This window comes from Lipotes vexillifer, unplaced genomic scaffold (assembly GCF_000442215.2).
Source record: "Lipotes vexillifer unplaced genomic scaffold, Lipotes_vexillifer_v1.1 scaffold1479, whole genome shotgun sequence".
Classification (NCBI taxonomy): Eukaryota; Metazoa; Chordata; class Mammalia; order Artiodactyla; family Lipotidae; genus Lipotes; species Lipotes vexillifer.
In genome coordinates, this window is record NW_006772458.1 from 79,784 (window position 1) to 92,209 (window position 12,426).

A 12,426-nucleotide genomic window follows, 5' to 3' on the forward strand; every position below is an offset into this window, starting at 1 on the left:
ACCAAACGTAAGGTAGATAGCTAGTGGGAAGCATCCACATAGCACAGGGAGATCAGCTCGGTGCTTTGTGACCACCAGTCTTCCAACAAGAGGGAGGGTGGGAGGGAGGGAGATGCAAGAGGGAAGATATATGGGAACATATGTATATGTATAACTGATTCACTTTGTTATAAAGCAGAAACTAACACACCATTGTAAAACAATTATACCCCAATAAAGATGTTTAAAAAAAAAATCTTCCAACAAACAAAAGCACAGGACCAGATGGCACACAGGCAAATTCTATGAAACATTTAGAGAAGAGCTAACACCTATCCTTCTCAAATTCTTCCAAAATATAGCAGAGGGAGGAACACTCCCAAATTCATTCTACGAAGCCAACATCAACTTGATACCAAAACCAGACAAGGATGTCACAAAGAAAGAAAGCTACAGGCCAATGTCACTGATGAACATAGATGCAAAAATTCTCAACAAAATACTAGCATACAGAATCCAACAACACATTGAAAGGATTATTCACCATGATCAAGAGACATTTATTCCAGGAATGCAAGGATTCTTCAATATACGCAAATCAATCAATGTGATAGACCATATCAACAAATTAAACGAGAAAAACCATATGATCATCTCAATAGATGCAGAGAAAGCTTTCAACAAAATTCAACACCTATTTATGATAAAAAGCCTGCAGAAAGTAGGCATAGAGGGAACGTTCCTCAACATAATAAAGTCCATATATGACAAACCCACAGCCAACATCACCCTCAATGGTGAAAAACTGAAAGCATTTCCACTAAGATCAGGAAGAAGACAAGGTTACCCACTCTCACCACTCTTATGCAACATAGTTTTGGAAGTTTTAGCCACAGCAATCAGAGAAGAAAAGGAAATAAATAGAATCCAAATCGGAAAAGAAGAAGTAAAGTTGTCACTGTTTTCAGATGACATGATACTATACATAGAGGATCCTAAAGATGCTACCTGAAAAGAGCTAGAGCTAATCAATGAATTTGGTAAAGTTGCAGGATTAATGCACAGAAATCTCTGGCATTCCTATACACTAATGATGAAAAATGTGAAAGTGAAATCAAGAAAACACTCCCATTTACAATTGCAAGAAAAAGAATAAAGTATCTAGGAATAAACCTAGCTAAGGAGACAAAAGACCTGTATGCAGAAAATTATGACACTGATGAAAGAAATTAAAGATGATACAAATAGATGGGAAGATATATCATGTTCTTGGATTGGAAGAATCAACATTGTGAAAATGACTCTACTACCCAAAGCAATCTACAGATTCAATGCAATCCTTATCAAACTACCACTGGCATTTTTCACAGAACTGGAACCAAAAATTTCAAAATTTGTATGGAAACAAAAAAGACCCCGAATAGTCAAAGCAATGCTGAGAACGAAAAACGGAGCTGGAGGAATCAGGCTCCCTGACTTCAGACTGTATTACAAAGCTACAGCAATCAAGACAGTATGGTACTGGCACAAAAACAGAAATATAGATCAAAGGAACAGGATAGAAAGCCCAGAGATAAACCCACACACATATGGTCACCTTATCTTTGATAAAGGAGGCAAGAATATACAGTGGAGAAAGGACAGCCTCTTCAAAAAGTGGTGCTGGGGAAAATGGACAGGTACATGTAAAAGTATGAGATTAGATCACTCCCTAACACCATACACAAAAATAAGCTCAAAATGGATTAAAGACCTAAATGCAAGGCCAGAAACTTTCAAACTCTTAGAGGAAAACATAGGCAGGACACTCTATGACATAAATCACAGCAAGGTCCTTTTTGACCCACCTCCTAGAGAAATGGAAATAAAAACAAAAATAAACAAATGGGACCTAATGAAACTTCAAAACTTTTGCACAGCAAAGGAAACCATAAAGAAGACCAGAAGACAACCCTCAGAATGGGAGAAAATATTTGCAAATGAAGCAACTGACAAATGATTAATCTCCAAAATTTATAAGCAGCCCATGCAGCTCAATAACAAAACAACAAACAACCCAATCCAAAAATGGGCGGAAGACCTAAATAGACATTTCTCCAAAGAAGATATACAGACTGCCAACAAACACATGAAAGAATGGTCAACATCATTAATCATTAGAGAAATGCAAATCAAAACTACAATGAGATATCATCTCATACCAGTCAGCAGGGCCATCATCAAAAAGTCTACAAACAGGGCTTCCCTGGTGGCGCAGTGCTTGAGAGTCCGCCTCTTGCACTGCTGGTGGGAATGTGAATTGGTACAGCCACTATGGAGAACAGTATGGAGGTTCCTTAAAAAACTACAAATAGAACTACCACATGACCCAGCAATCCCACTACTGGGCATATACCCTGAGAAAACCATAATTCAAAAAGAGTAATGTACCAGAATATTCATTGCAGCTCTATTTACAATAGCCTAGAGATGAAGAAAACCTAAGTTCCCATCATCAGATGAATGGATTAAGAAGATGTGGCACATATATACAATTGAATATTACTCAGCCATAAAAAGAGACAAAATTGAGCTATTTTTAATGAGATGGATAGACCTAGAGTCTGCCATACAGAGTGAAGTAAGTCAGAAAGACAAATACCGTATGCTAACACATATATATGGAATTTAAGGGGAAAAAATGTCATGAAGAACCTAGGGGTAAGACAGGAATAAAGACAGAGACCTACTAGAGAACGGACTTGACGATATGGGGAGGGGGAAGTGTGAGCTGTGACAAAGAGAGAGAGAGACATGGACATATATACACTACCAAACGTAAGGTAGATAGCTAGTGGGAAGCAGCCGCATAGCACAGGGAGATCAGCTCGGTGATTTGTGACTGCCTGGAGGGGTGGGATAGGGAGGGTGGGAGGTAGGGAGACGCAAGAAGGAAGAGCTATGGGAACATATGTATATGTATAACTGATTCACTTTTTTATAAAGCAGAAACTAACACACCATTGTAAAGCAATTATACCCCAATAAAGATGTTTAAAAAAAAAAAAAGACATACTTTCCAGAATTCATACTGAGCTTACACCCAGCTACCCAATAAGGCCATGATGTTTTTACACACTGATTTTTACATGTATTCATCTTCTATTTCACTTAAAACTTGTGTAAAAACTGCATTCCATGCCAGGCCTGAAACGTTCCAAAGCTCAGTTCTCTCAGTAAATTGCCACCAAGATTTCTACAAAAAAGACACAAGCAAAAGAAGAAGAAAAATAAATACTCTTTCAGAACATTTATCCCTTGGCAATAATTCTAATTTATATATGATGAAACATAAGATCACTACTCCCTCCATACACTAAAGAAATCTCACTGTGGATGATACTATGATTTATACTTTCATGAGTATATATCGGGTGCATTAGATACAAAATAGTAAATGCTCATTAAATACTTGTGTTAAGTGATCTTTATTTCTCTAGAAAGGCAGCACTATTGACATTTGGGGCTGGATAATTCTTTGCTGCGGGAGGCTCTGCTGTACACAGTTGGATGTTTAGTAGCATCTCTGGCCTCTGTCCACTAGATGTCAGTAGCATATACAGTTCTGACAAGCAAAAATATCTCCAGACACTACCAAATGTCACCTGCGTGCAAAATCACCCTGGGTGAGAACCTTTGCTCTGTAATGATTCACTCTGATCTGTATAATAATTCTCACAGTAATCTTTGCTGGAGACAAAAAGGATTTGCAACAAAATTTTAGTAGTAATTTTAATCATATTTCAAAAGGAGCAACAAATTAATTTTATAAAAAATTAAGCTTTATACAACTTACAAATATAATGAAGTTATATTTGTAACTTACATAAACTGCAAAAAAGGTTGTGGTTCAAATGTATGTCTTTTGATAGACTGTATTTTATTCCAGGATAAATCTCTAGGAAATGTAAAAGGAAAATATTGCCTCAATTAGCTATTAAATATCTAATTAGTAGAAATAACTAGTAGAGTTTAGAATGATAATAATAAACAGGAAGCTTTTGTCTAAACTCCAAACATTAGGAATTATTATTTGAACCTTCCAGAGCCCCTTACCCTGCCTTCACCTCTCTTAAGAGTATCCCCTTGAGGATCTTCATAAATTAAATATACAACTATATATATATAGACCTTGATAGATTTTGGAGTTAATCTTTCCTGAGAGCAGAGGCATTGATTAGATTCCACCTTCTGTGATCTCATCAAATTCCAGATTATGAGCTCAAAGCTTTTATCTCTATATATCATTATAATTTCTAATATTAAAAGAAATATTCTTATATTTACCCACTTCCCAGTATAGTTCTGTTTTTCTAGGCCAATTCATTAGGAGAAGAAATAAAAGATACCCTTTCATACAACTTGAAAGGAAGTTACTCCTCTCATTAATATGTAACTTTAATTCAGTATTACACTTTCTATCTTATAGACTTTTATTTGAAAATACATACTCTTGACTATAGCTGACTATCTTATTTCCATTGATTCCAGCTTAGTCTCTCATTTCACCTGGATGTGTATAACTGTCTTCTGACTGTTGTTTCCATCTCTACCCTCTCCTTTTGTAAGCCATCCTCCACACGATAACCAGATTAACTCTCCGGAAGTGGTTCTCAAATACCAGCATCATTGTTGAACTTATTGAAGATACAAATACTCAGCCTTACTCTGGACTTCTTGAATCAGTAACTATGGGGGTGGAGCTTGTGTTTTCACAAGCCCTCCAAGTGGTTGGTTCTGTTGCAGGCTAAAGCTTGTCTGAAAGCACTGCTGTGGTAACATGGTAGCTTGGCATGTTATCCTTGGCTTGGCCTCCAAAGCCCTAGATGATCTGGCTCTCATCTCCTACTCTTCCCACTTGTATTCTACAGGTACTCAGAGTATTTTCCCTGTGTTTTGCCTTTCGCCCACTTTCCTTTTGCAAGCTTATTCTTTCCAAGATGTCTGTCATTGATACCCAATGGCCCTTTGAGGTCCCATTAAAACAGCATTGCTCTAGTAACATCTTCCCTGATCCAATTTGAAGTCCTTTTCCCCTCTTTTGTGCTCCAATACCAACTTATAGCTCTCATTGCCCATATTCATTTCTTTCTTTAAATATAGCTATTTTTGCAACCCATTTCCTCTGAGCATAAACTCCTTCAAAGTATGGACTAGATCCTGCTTATGTGCATCATCTATCATGTTTGAAGCCAACGCGTGGACATCAAGAAAACTCAAATATTTATAAAATCAACAAATAGCTGGGGAGTGGATAGAAGGAGGAAATGACTGTTTTAAAAGACACGTACTTTTGTTACTTAATGGTGCCTCCACAACACTTTGTCATTATGGTTTGAGCTTATTATGTGTTTATTTTCCCTGTGAGATCATGAGTTTCTAAAAGGAATCCTGTCTTACCCATCTTCGTGTTTACAACACTAGGCATAGTGTTTATTAGCATTTTTATTTTTTTTTACTTTTTTATTGATTGACAATTTTTTGTAAAGAGTGAGAATACTTATGCTAACATGAAATAATCAGATTATAAATTATTTCATAGTAGAAGTAATGTAGGGACTAGTCCACTGAGCAATTATCTTATTTGTTTTTCTGCAAACTCTGTTTGTAAGGTTTGGAGTCCAGATGGCAGAGAAGAGACTAATATAAAGGTGATTGCCCCTTAAGGCTGGGAAGGCTTCAAAATTAAAAGAACTATTTTTAGGGTCATGTGAGGCTCTTTATACCCACTTCCCATAAGACTTTTACATTTGTAAGAAGGATCTATTTGCTAAAGAGGATCATTAATTGGCTTAATAAGGATTAATGACATACACAGCTTTGGATGCCATGGACAAAGGACCAAAACTGAGATTTTATAGCAAAAAACACAGTTATCTCCTTATCCCTGAATAAAAAGAAATACTAGGCAAGCATTTCCTCTTTGTTAAAGAAGCTGGAGAGGGAATTCCTTGGTAGTCCAGGGGTTAGGACTCAGCCCTTCCAACCGCTGGGGACCTGGGTTCAATCCCTGGTCAGGGAACTAAGATCCCACAAGTCATGTGTCGTGGCCCAAAAAACAAAACAAACAAACAACAGACAAAAATAAAAAACAGAAAATAAAAGGCTGGAGAGATTTTTGTTAGGGGCATTTCTGATATGCTTATATAGGGTAAACATTTCTAAATATACCACTTAACGATCACCTTAAACTTTCTTAATATTGGTATCACAATTCCTGCACTGAAATCCTTAACAACAGTTTGTTCTTTTAGTAACTTAATGTATTGACAATACTGATTTTTCTATTAAGATTTTTTTTCATGTGGACCATTTTTAATGTCTTTATTGAATCTATTACAATATTGCTTCTTTTTTTTTAATGTTTTAGTTTTTTGGCCATGAGGCATGTGGGATCTTAGCTCCCTGACCAGGGATTGAACCCACACACCCTGCATTGGAAGGCAAAGTCTTAACCACTAGACCACCAGGGAAGTCCCTTGACAATACTGTTTACATAATTCATCTGCTTTAATATTTAAATGTTAATTTAATTTAGATTAAATTATCAAAGTTAGAAGTTAATGGCATTCATATTAATGTAAGTGTTCTATATTTTCTTGTCCTTTAGGTGACAATTTGAGGTTAACTTTAATTCCTCTCATTTCACTAAACCAACTGTTTCAAACCTTTTCTGTAAAATCCAGATACGTAAATATTTTAGGCTTTGCAGGCCACATAGAGTCTCTGTCACATATTTTTCTTCGTTCCTTTTTTATCTCATTTACAGCCCTTTAAAAATCACTTTTAACTTATGGGTTGTATAAATACAGACTGTGGGCCAGATTTGATCCATAGGTCATAGACAAAATATAAATACAGATGGAGAGTATATGAACACTTATATAACAAGGTTCATATGGGAGTCTATAATTGCTCAGACCTCATTACCACTTTTCCTCTACAACTCAAGTGTATTTTTCTATCTATACCTTGTCTATATAATTAAAAAATTAAAAATGAATAGGAGATATTTAATGCTAGTGATGGGCTGGGGCCCTAGACAGACTAAGAGAATTGTAGAATTTTATTGCTATAAGAAATTGAAGAGATATTCTAACTTGAACACCTTAATTACTTTATAGATAATCTACTTTATAGATAAGAACTCATAAATAAATATGATTAACTTACAAATATCGGAGGGATAACAAGCCTTCAAATGAGTCCTTATGTAATTCAGTCAAATAATTTTCAATGAGAATTCTGAAAAATGAAAAGGTTATTTCTGGTCAAAATGCAAAATAACTACAACTGTATACTACATAGGACTAACTCCTATATGTGGAGGAAAGCAGGGTAATGGTGCCACCTAAACAACCTAATTCTTATTTAATTTAGGGATGGTGATTTCTGCTCTGTTTTCCTTTAAACCTTCTTTTCACATCCTCCTTTTTGTCCATCTCTCTCCATCACGCATGTGCACACGTGCGCTCACACACACACACACTCCACCCACTCTTCCCACCAAATCATATAGTTAATGTCTACTCTCTAGGTCACGAAGTCTCTGTTAGAACCCAGCTCTGGGTGGCACCAACGTTGCAGAGCTGCCCTTCCCTCCTCTCTTTCCCCAAACCTTATTGGGAAGTCCCACACAGAACTGTATCAGGGTAAATTAAGCCATTTGAATTTTTCTCCAATTAAAGTTTTTTTGCAAACTAAAATGTGCATAAAATATACATAACTGTTCAATTGAACAACTATTCAACTGTTTAATAATTACAAAACAGATCCCCACGTAACACCTTTCATGTCAAAAAAGAATCCTACCACCATCCCAGTAGCCCCCCGTCTGCCCTTTTCAAATCACAACCCTCTCTGTGACTTCCAAGAGGTAACCACTATCCTGACTTTAATAATAATTTGCTTGCTTTTTAAACGTAGTTTTGCCTTTCTCTATCAGCCATAAACAACACAGTTTAGTCTTGCTTCTTCTTGAACTTTATATAAGTGGAATATAATATACGTATTATTTTCCACATTGCTTCTTTCATTCAATATTATTTTGTAAAATTATTTTATTTTTGCCTGTAGTATGTACTGTTGTATGTCCAACTACATGAGGCTTCTGAGTATTTGAAAGTGGCTAATATTACTAAGGAGTTGAATTTTTAATTTAATTAATTTCAATTATTTTAAAATTAAAAAGTTGATACACAATGTAATTATTGGAAAATGCTTATGTTAGCAACAATTTGCATATGTGACATTACTTTTTCGACTGTAAATTTTATGAAATCTAAATACCGATCAGGTATTTGTTATAAAGTTTAGCAACCAAATTTTGATTTCAAAGAGTTAGTATGGGAAATAAACTAGATTCTCTCATTAATTTGTATATTGATTACATGTAGATATGATAATACTTTGGATATTTTTAAATACTTAGTATGAAAAAAAGTAGAATATCTTATTAATAATGTATATAATGATTACATGTTAAAGTGATAATATTTGGGATATAAGGGTTAAGTAAAATATATTAAATTTATTTCATCTCTTTCATTTTACTTTTATTTTTAAGGGGGTACCAGAAAATTTAAGATTACTTATGTGGCTTGAATTATGTTTCTAATGAAGTGTATGACTTCTAAGTATGATTATACCACACTTTAATCATTCAACTCTTGGTGTATACTTAGATTTTTCTATTTTTTATTTATTAAAAACAATACTGCTTTGAACATTCTTGTATTTGTATCCTGATACATATTTGCCTGAGTTTGTCTAGGATGTAATAGGGATACAAAATTGTTTCCTAAGAAGTTGTGCTATTTTAAGTTGGTATATTGAAACATGTCAAGTCTCCACCCCTTCAACTTCCATCAAAATCCCTAAGAATGAGAGAAAAGATATAACTTAAAAATCATAAACTTAGCTCAATGTTTGGGAGCAGCTCCACAAATTCTCCCCTACCAGAATCGTCCCGGAGCTGCCTACAGGGTGATCAGTTGGAATAGTGTGGTAAGAGCAGCCTACAGCACACATCAAACCCACAGCTTCCCTCCTTGATCCAAGAAGCAAAATGTGTCTTCCTCTAGGCAGGAGCAATTGGTGTTAGAAAGGGGATAAGGTCCCAGAACCCTGGAAGAAATGTATGCACTCCCTGATTAGCCACCAGAAGGCACCTTCCACCTCTGCCTTATTTTCAGGGGAACCCATTGGGAGTAATAAGCTCCCAAAACTCATTTCAATTCTCCGCTAAAGCTGGGAAACAAATGCAGTAGAATCTCAACTAAAAAGATGAATTACACTCAGGAATGACCAAACAATGAGAGAAAGACTACTCCATTAAGGACAGAAAACAAAAACAAACATAAGAGCTTATAGCCAACGAATCAGAGTTAACAAAGCACAAGACGACCTTAGGATAGCACAATTATTACCCTCAGACAAATGTAAGCAGATAGTACATCCATTAATCAACTCAAGAATATACGAACAAAATGTGTTAGTGATAATAAAAAAAACTCAGCATATGGGCAGCAGAAATGACAGTTATAGAATAAATTAGGAAAATGAGAGATCTAGCCAGTGACTTCTCCAGAATGCAGAATGAAGGGAGCAGGAAGGATTCACAGTCAAGTCCGACGCCTGGGTTTCCCCGAGGAATGTTATGACCTTTGCTTCCGCTGGTCTCACAATAAAGACTAGGAACATGCTGCAGGGAGGTGGGGGTCGTGTTTTGCACCTGTTTCTTATATCTGATAAGCAGGAAGGCACATAGCCAGTCTCCCAAGAGTGGAGTGAGGGAGTGGTAGAGAGAGCTAGTACAGAAGAAACTCTATAAGATGTCACAGGTAGGTTCTTCTTGCCTGGAAGAATCCCCTTCCTTGCAGGTGATATTAACAGTGGTACATCCTTCAGGAGGCTTGGGGATCTGAGCACAGGCTATGTTGCCTTGTGAAACTATTTCCACCGAGTTCTGCATGTAAAACCTTCTGCTTTTCTCTCACAGTGTCTCTTGGTCACGTATTTATATTAATTCCATCTCATAGCTTAATTCCAGCTCATAAATTAATTCTTTACTCATAGCTTATGAGAACTAAAATATTACTACCTGGAAACTCTGCAACTCAGTTATTAAGGTGGTTCATACTATAGAGAATATAGTCACACACTTTTTTAAAAGATCACTAAAACAAAAACACAAAAGACTTTAATTCCCACAAAGAACTTTTGGAGCCCTGAGCATGATTCAAAGACCCTGACCTCAAATTGAATTTCATCATGTTAGAAGGAATCGCAGCAATTGTCAGAATACATCTTATGGGGAATGGTCAACAGATGGTGCTAAGATTGATTGTTTTCTCACCTCTAAGTACTTGTTTCATATTTCCATGTAAATGATCCAAAAAGAAAAAAACCAAATCAATATGTCCAACGACATGTGTGGTAACCCTTTTCATACCTTCAAAGGTAGGAAAAAACTCTACCTTCCCATATCGCATAATAAAACTGTACGTATACACCATAAATGATATACAAACGTCACCGAAATGATGGTGTATGAAAAAAAGCTACACAAAAGTGGAACTCATATATACTAATTATAACTTTGAACGTTGACAAGGATTCAGTAAGTACAGCAAATAGATGGGGCTGATCCTCAACTCTTTATGGCACTGTCTTCTCTGATTGGCTGATGCCCATATCAGACTGGTTTGAGTTTGAATATCATGGTAGACAGGGGTAACCAAAGAGTATGTATTTCAAATTAATGGGGTTTCTTTCTGTGAAGTTGTTTGGATGACAGGATAGTAGATATTTTAAAAATAACAATGGTAAATTCAGCTTAGAAGTAAAGTTTAGACTAAGAATGAATCAGTCACCAACAAATTACCTAAAAAGGAGTTTCAAATAAGCAATAACTGAAATAAAATCCATTAATCTGTAGAACTCCAAGTATTCATTCTGACTGAAGAAAAAATTTTAAAACTATGGGGAAATAAAGTTAAAGCCAGATCTATAACTTTCTCACACCATGAAAATATCAAAACCAGGCATGAAGGAACATTTAAGAAAGATCCATGTCTAACTTCTGACCAGGGTTCTGGTCTAAGGCAATCTTCTGAATTTCACATTCATTCTTGATTCTGTATTATTGACAATTATCCTTCTCTCCACCTCTGTAAGTTCTAGGAAATTGAGAGGGCTCAGGATTTGCTTGTTTGATTGATTTAACTATATATATAATGCAAACAATAGGCCTTTCTGGAACTGATTTAACTCTCCTTCCTCTGCTTTCTTTCTCTACAAAGTACTTAGCAATGCTTGAAATTGTATCTTTCTATTTATTACACTTATATACTTATTTCTATATATTTGTAAACCCCCTGAGAACTGGGATACTTGGGATCTTTCATTCCTGGGCCTGTAACCCTAGCCTGTAAAACAGTTCCTGGCATATACTAGACTCAAAAAATAATTATTGAATGAATTCAGAAAGTGACAAGTTATCAACTATCAGATACTTTTATTTTAAAAAATTATCCATTTATCGTCACTCATGAGGATAATTACAGGAAAAGAAATGTTTTTTTCTCCCCTACATTTGTGACTCAATCTTTTGAGACAAGAATCCTTTGATAATTTCATAAAAGCAATGGTTCTTTTCCCTAAAAACATGCACTTTCATGAACACACGCAAAAGCGTGCATGCAATTTCGACTTGTGGATCATCCTTTTAGGGCAGAGGTCTGTGAATAAAGAGGACTGAATCCAGAGAGCCAAACTTGAATAGGAAATAAAATTACATCTCAGTTTTCACAAATCTCTAACTAAAATCAGCACTTCCTTCCATTATGAATGTAGGCAAAAAACCACAGTCGATCAGTAGTATAATTAATTTGGTCCCCAATTGAAATCACAGGTCATTTCATATCATGTATATCCTGCAGATACCTCGAAATATCATTTATTCTCACCACTACACTGGAGTTATAATAGTTATTAAATCTACCACTATATCTTGTTATTTAATATGTTAAGAGCAGCATATATACTACTGTTTCACTACTTTTAAAAATATTCTGAAAACTATTTCAATATAGTTGGTTTCCTTTGTTTTTCTATATATTTTGACTTATTATACATTTTAAAACCTTATCCCAAGAACAGAAGTTTCTTCAGCCTGCCAAAGAGGTACAAACGGGGGAGTAGGAGTGAGGTTAAGAAATACTGCTTTGGGAAACCACTGACCTCAAGTTAGGAAACTCTGCTTATTAGGTATAATCCTCAAGCTGAATTAGAAATCTTCAAACCTTACCAGACTCATGTTATAGTGTATCGCCTCCCAAACACTTGCTTTTTAAAAAATATATATATGTATATATATATATATATATTTTTTTTTTTTTTTTCCGT

General features: G+C 35.5%; 1 protein-coding gene across 1 annotated transcript in view; it reads right to left on the reverse strand.

Moving 5' to 3' along the window:
• LOC103082261 (leucine-rich repeat-containing protein 37A3-like) overlaps positions 1-12,426 on the reverse strand; it is a 57,664-nt gene that overhangs the window by 39,993 nt on the left and 5,245 nt on the right. The window contains 3 exon segments of the mRNA XM_082931367.1: positions 3,134-3,214; positions 3,845-3,916; positions 7,192-7,263. Coding sequence (XP_082787493.1) covers positions 3,134-3,214; positions 3,845-3,916; positions 7,192-7,263 — 225 coding nt within the window.